The following is a 6622-nucleotide window of genomic DNA, read 5'->3' as shown; positions in this document are numbered from 1 at the left end:
AGGGTGATTCAAAGAATTTATCATTCTTACTTTTTTATTTTGTTATGTAGTTAGTAAATGCTACATTTTGTAGTAGTAAACCTCCTCGTCTTCTTGAGCTTCGATTGATTCACTATACGTGAAGCAACTCCATTTCTTATACACTTTCTGTTCAGCAACATCAAGACCACAAATTGAAGCTTTCTAGAGTATCATACGGAGATCTGTAGGCATTAGAGCTTAATTCAAGTAGTATCACGTGACATATCTCTGGTCAATTGCTCTGACTGGATGGTGTTCCTTTGCTCATACTATCTGTATCTGACATCGATCGACTATTTAGTATACACCGTTCTGTGCTGAGTATCGCTATGCTTGTCCGAACTTATTTCCATCCTTTTCATTTTTCCATCTCAAATCTTGGTTTTAATTTCGAAAACATAAAAGTCATACAAGTTAAAAAATCTCGTTCATCCTCCCTATTTGAGAAATACAAGGCAGAAACATCATCAAAAGGCTGAAAAATTGAAGAATTCGAGATATGATTGCGTGACAGAAGGTTTCACCAATAGTTTTCTACAATATATATAAGTATGTGATACATCTTGGTTCATATCACTCAGTTAGTTGAAGCTAATATACCGACCACCAATTCAATTGTCCAATAGCATTATCAGCCTCGAGCCAACATGGCATCTATTGACATGAGAACTACCAAATCTGATCATAATCCAGTCAAACATGGTAGCGGCGCTAACGACTCTATTGCCACAACCGGCAATCAGAATACTCAGATCAACTCTCCTGCCAATGTTCCACCCATTCCAAACGGCTATTATTATTGTCCGTACCCACCACAGTTTTTTGAACAATTTCCATATATGAATTACTATCAAGATGCAAATTTTGCACCATTCATTAACGCGGCTCAACGAACAGCCCTTCCATCATCACATGACCAACCTGCTCAGTTTCCAGGAAACACCGGGAGCCAAGGCAAGTTCCCAGCCATGTATGAAGGGACGAACCAAGGTCATCCAAATCCTTTTCCACCTTTCCAGATGTCACCTGGTTTGGGATACCAAATCCAAGTTCCGTTAGGGTACACATTCAGCTGCTTGCATGACCCCAACTCAACTTTCACACTGTCGAGAGTGTTCTACTCTCATGATTATAAGGATTGGGTATGGGAATTTAGTGAAATATTGCGCAAACAGGGTCTAGGCGAGAACTTATCAGCACGGAGAAATGGGTATAGAAAATGTTTAAAAGATGATGAAGAAGAATACATTGCCAACATCCATACGGCATGTGTTCCCAACACCAGCTATCCCAAATGGTTCAAAAAGTGTCTGGAGAATAACATGGAGTTCATAGATTGTTTCTTAGAAGCTGTGGCAATCATCTCAGAAGAAAATGATAAACTAACCTTACTGCGCGAAATTGTAGCATTATCTCTACGCGACAGAGAATCGATCGAGAAATTTGCACAGAGAGCAACCAAACTCTATCAAAGAGCAGAAAGAGCTAAAGTTTCCGATTTAGATGAGTTATTAACATCTCAGGTCCTGGAAGTTTTGCATAATGAATATCTATTAGTGATAGTAACGTTTCACCGTGAAAAGGACCAAAGCTTCATGAACCTCATGAGAATCTTATTATCAGCGTATTGGGACAAAAAAGATGCTAAAGAACCAGAACGTAAGTACAACAAACATCAAGGTAAACAATGGAATAACAGTTCTAATGAAAGGAAGCAAAAAATTAACCGTTTTAACAACAGCAATCAATATACTTCAAGGGAACGAAAATAACAAAGAAACAATACAAAACGTTCCGTCAAAACTTGCTTCTGCGGACCTTAGGCTTCACCCAAGGGACTCGTATAACTAAAATAACCAGGGTCAACTATATCTGTTGTTCTTGACAAGAGTTTACTTCACAATTTGAATCGTAAAAGTGATGAACAACTTGTGGATGCCCAAGAAAAATCGAATAAGAGTAATTCAGCTATCTGAATCAGAGAGACTCCAAGTAAGTTCTCTTTGGTAAATGCTCATCGCTGGTTCGGCCATATAAATGTCAGTTAAAATCCATTAGGAAAGGCCATATTCAGTGATTAAAGGACGACGACATCGATTCGACCCATTGTAGCTCATTCCAATATCAACAATGCTTCGAAAATAAACCCAAGAGAAACATTAACTATGTCAATTCCTGAATAGGCTGCACAAAAGAATGCCGTCCATTTGAGTATCTTCACATGGATTAGTTCGGTCCCATAAGATGCAGGTCCAGTCATCTACTCTATTCCATAACAGAAAACTCTAGACTCGACATTCATTTTTAGCAGTAAAAAAGATAATTCCAAAAAATGTAGATGAGTTGCGCGAGGCGATCAACAATCACTCGAGACCTATCACACTAAACAAAAAGGCTAATACGTGCACCACTCTGCTCTGATGTCCGCTCTCGCCATGTCATTCGACCATAATCTGACTGCCCTTCAACCCGACATTTCATCCGAATATCTCTAATTGCAGATCTCAAAAAAGGACTATCTATCAAAGCACCACCTCACATGAACATCAGAAATAAGGTGCTGAAAATAAATAAGTCCTTGAATGGTCTAAAACAAAGTGGAAAATTTGGTACGCTCTGATCAAACAGTTCCCCACCGAAGAATGTAAGCTGTTCGAAGACAGATTCGGGCCGTGCATGTGCACAGCCAAGGATCCATTGAGACTCGTCGTATGCCTATCTGTAGATGATATGTTAGAAGTAGCCAAAGACGGTGAACATGTTATTGACTCATCTTCAAACTCTCTAACCGGTCCGACAGCAAGGTGGTAAACGGTATACACAGAGAGGAAGATGGTGTTAATGATTATGGCATTTTCGGCACAGAATTAGAATACAAGATGGAGAATATCTGAAACTTTTAATGCAGAAATCACTCTTATCTGGGACTCACCTTTCGCAGGTAACAAAGAGATCAAGTAAGAAGTAGGGGGTGTTTTACCTCTGTAATGACGAGATAATTGCAGCCAAGTCATCAAGGGTCAAACTGCTAAACATAAAATCCCAATAAAATGCAAGACGGACAGTCAACCAGTAATGTTGATAATAACAAGCAATCTAGAGACACAATACATGAAAAAAACTGTAGATACTAGGATAACGAGTTCGAACTCAATTGAATATATCCCAACCGTAGACAATATACTGACATCTTGTATAATTTTCATATTGGCATTTCAAATCGTAAATCCCATCGTAAAAATACAAAAATAAACAGAAAAGTATTCGGGACTAGTGATGCTACGACTTCAGAGAAATACTTCACCTCATTATACCTTTAAATTATCATCATAATTTCAAGCACTATGAATTAGGATGACCCGAGGGTCGATAATAAAATCTAATAATACTTCGCTTTGTGTTACAAAGTACCCTACATCAACAGTAAAGGTTACAGTTATATTAAAATCATCGCAGTAAAAAAAATTAGAAGTAGACGGTAGTTGTGATACCTTTTTAAAATAGGAGAAAAACGTAATTCAAAATCAAATGAAAGACAATTTTCTTCAAACACCAAAACTAAATCATAATAGAGCCAACAATACAACAAAGACAGAAGTAGCTAGTACCCTTGTAGCACCACCTTCAAATGTGGTGCCTGGACCATCAGTAGAAACTCTTGATGAGGTCGAGTCCGATGTTAAACCTGACGGAGTTGAAGTTTGTCCTCCATTATTATTGTCATCTTGATCAGTCGTAGTGTCTGTAGAGGTGGTTGGTGGCTCAAGGGTGGTTCTGCCTTCGTCATCAGTAGTGTTATCATCACCATTATCATCTGAAGTCTTATCATCATCGCCATCTGTTGTATTCGAGAAAGATAAAGGTGTTTGGACTAAGTAGATAGTCTTGATAGTCGGATAACCGTCTTCGCCGGTTTCAGTCAAGACGTCAGTGGAATAAGTAGTAGCGTAAGCACCAGTCCAGCCAGTGTATTGTGTAGTTTCAGTGGTAGCGGTAGTTTCATCATCGGCACCACCATCATCATCTGTGCCGTCTGGAGTCTGCACCTTGTAAATCGTCTTGACGGTAGCGATACCATCATCACCGGTTTCAGATAGCACATCGGTAGAATAAGTGGTGGTGTACGTTCCAGTCCATACAGTATACTCTGTGGTTTCAGTGGTGGTCGTGGTTTCAGTGCCATCATCCCCGCCATCATCTGACGTGTCTGGGGTCTGCACCTTGTAAATGGTTTTAACAGTCGGTATAGGGCCACCGCTTAGAGTCAAAACCTCAGTGGAATATGTAGTAGTATAAGTGCCTGTCCACACTGTGTATTCAGTGGTCACGATGGTCTCCTCAGTAACATAATCGTCATCATCAAAATAAGGGATCTGGACATAGTAGATAGTCATAACGGTTGGAATGGTGCCATCGTCAGTCACAACTTCCGTGGAATAAGTTGTAGTGATCTGTCCCGGTCCTCTCGAGAATACAGTGGTTTCAGTGGTAATAGGTTCGACTTGCGGAACTTCGAGACTTTGGGCCCTAACGCAAGTTTGCACGGCAAAGAATAACAAAGCCAAAGTTTTAGCGAGCATCTTCAATTGTTGTAAGAACTGTTGGTTCTAAATACTTTATTTCAACAATCCAATTGAAATAATCTGCTACTAAACCAAATTAAAATCCTACTGATTCGCCGACATAAACTTCCTCTCATAATATCTTTATATATGTAAACCATGTAGAAAATCATGAGATCCAAGTAAGGGTCCTATTAATTTGTCTCTTGGAGGACTAATGGGGATCTTTACCGCTGTCTATTTTTAAATCTCGGCATAAAAGGGAGTAGGACCCTAATTATTCACATACGATACCGTTCCCGTATGATCCACACACAGATATGTACGGGTCAGACGTTTATTCTTCCATATTGACCACCCCCATACTAAAAAGCAGATATCTCACCACAATTTTTGGATCTTAAACGTACACTTTGATTTTTTTCTCTTCCCCAATCTATTCCGACAAGCACACCGTGATGTGCCGAGACCCCGAATCTACGGCCAGTGTTACCCTGAACAGATGGGTTTCCCCATACTCTCATATTATCTGTATTTGACATCAATTGCCTATTTACTATCCGTTTGTTGTTCCCTGGCGTTGTAGGAGCACTTCTAAGGCGCCAGTTATTGAACCAATGCTAAATAAGAAGCTGAGGCTGAGACGAACTAGGATCAAGGCTGCAGCGTTTGGTGATTGGAAGCCCAATCTGAAAAGTATATAAGTAGATGGTTTCTTCATCCAATTTCCCATCTGGATTTGACGACATATTAATTACTGTTCTACACTAACTTATATGTCAGATGGAAGAAACCAAGGAGAACACCGTAAGTCGTTTACTTAACTAGTCGATCACCAATTTAATTATCCATTTATTTCATTAACAACTACAAGTCAGCATGGCATTCAATTACGTTAATACTACTAACCCTCTAGGCCAAGCCCCTACTACCAAACTTGATGAATATCCAGTCCAACATTTAGTGATTAGAAGCCCAATCCAAAAAGTATACAGGCAGAATTTTTCTTCGTTCAATCTTCCCATTTGGATCCGACGACATATTAATTATTATTCTACGTTAACTTATATGTCAGATAGAAGAAACCAAGGGGAATACCGTAAGTAATTTACTTAACTAGTCGAAGTTCGCATACCGATTACCAATTGAACCATCCAATAGTTTCATTATCCACTACAACTCAAAATGGCATCCTTTGGTATGAATACTACTAACCATCTAAGCTGAGTCCCTACTACGAAATCTGATAATTGTCAAGTCCAACAATACATATCTGAGACAGGACTGAAAAAATGAGGGTATTCTTTCTTTAGTATGTCTTTATTAAGCACTAGTTGAACGCTGCAGCGATAAGCATGATATTTAGCTATTTAGCTATTTTTTACGTAATTTATAATATAAACTATTGTATGATACCTGCATGCTGAATATCGTCAATTTAGTTACTGCAGATATTATCACGTTCTTCATTCTAGCTCCAAGTGTCAGTATCGTGGTTAATGCAGACGGACACATCTAGATAATCAAAAAGTGGGTCCGTTCATGTGTCTCAAACATGATGCAGATATCTAGAGAAGATGTTGTATAGACTGATATATACGTCAACTCTAAATATTGATTCAACTTCATGAAAAAGTGAGGTTGGTTCAATTTCGTATTGGTTTTATTGAATACCAGTATTCTCATCTACAGCGTCATCAACGTATAAGTAGTAGGAGAGGAATAGCCAACTAATCATATTGCAGTTATTATAGCCAATCGTCCAAGGTTTTATTGCGATCATCAGAATTCAAAGCTGGAAATTATTCTATTTCTTTACTAAAAATCATACGACATAAAAGACATCTAGATACTTTATAAATGTGGACAGTAAAACATGTTGCAAGTGAAGCGTATTGGCCAACTACAAACCTGTCCAATACGAGGTTTTCTTCACGTCGAAAGATTCACTCAGCACAATGTCATCTGAAGATGTGCCTACCAAGACTTTGTACTGACCAGCTTCTGAACACCACTTACCGACTTCTTCATCGAAGAAG

The 6622-nt window shown here is 38.8% G+C and overlaps 2 protein-coding genes across 2 annotated transcripts, besides 3 other annotated features; one reads left to right on the top strand and one right to left on the bottom strand.

Annotated features, from left to right (window-relative positions):
• The first annotated feature begins 291 nt into the window (after window positions 1–291).
• Window positions 292–3516: a mobile genetic element.
• Window positions 669–1793, top strand: KLLA0_E25180g (uncharacterized protein; the record flags this gene model as incomplete). Its single annotated transcript, XM_002999376.1, has 1 exon — window positions 669–1793. One exon carries the CDS (start codon window positions 669–671, stop codon window positions 1791–1793), a length of 1125 nt encoding a protein of 374 aa, XP_002999422.1.
• Window positions 3517–3584: 68 nt separating the features above from the next.
• KLLA0_E25147g (uncharacterized protein) lies at window positions 3585–4601 on the bottom strand (the record flags this gene model as incomplete). The annotated part of the gene is made up of 1 exon (XM_455082.1): window positions 3585–4601. One exon carries the CDS (start codon window positions 4599–4601, stop codon window positions 3585–3587), a length of 1017 nt encoding a protein of 338 aa, XP_455082.1.
• A 547-nt stretch (window positions 4602–5148) lies between these two features.
• Window positions 5149–5542: a long terminal repeat.
• A 74-nt stretch (window positions 5543–5616) lies between these two features.
• Window positions 5617–5777: a long terminal repeat.
• Window positions 5778–6622: the final 845 nt, after the last annotated feature.

The sequence above is a fragment of the Kluyveromyces lactis genome, assembly GCF_000002515.2.
Source record: "Kluyveromyces lactis strain NRRL Y-1140 chromosome E complete sequence".
NCBI lineage: Eukaryota > Fungi > Ascomycota > Saccharomycetes > Saccharomycetales > Saccharomycetaceae > Kluyveromyces > Kluyveromyces lactis.
This window is presented reverse-complemented; position numbering and strand designations above follow the sequence as displayed.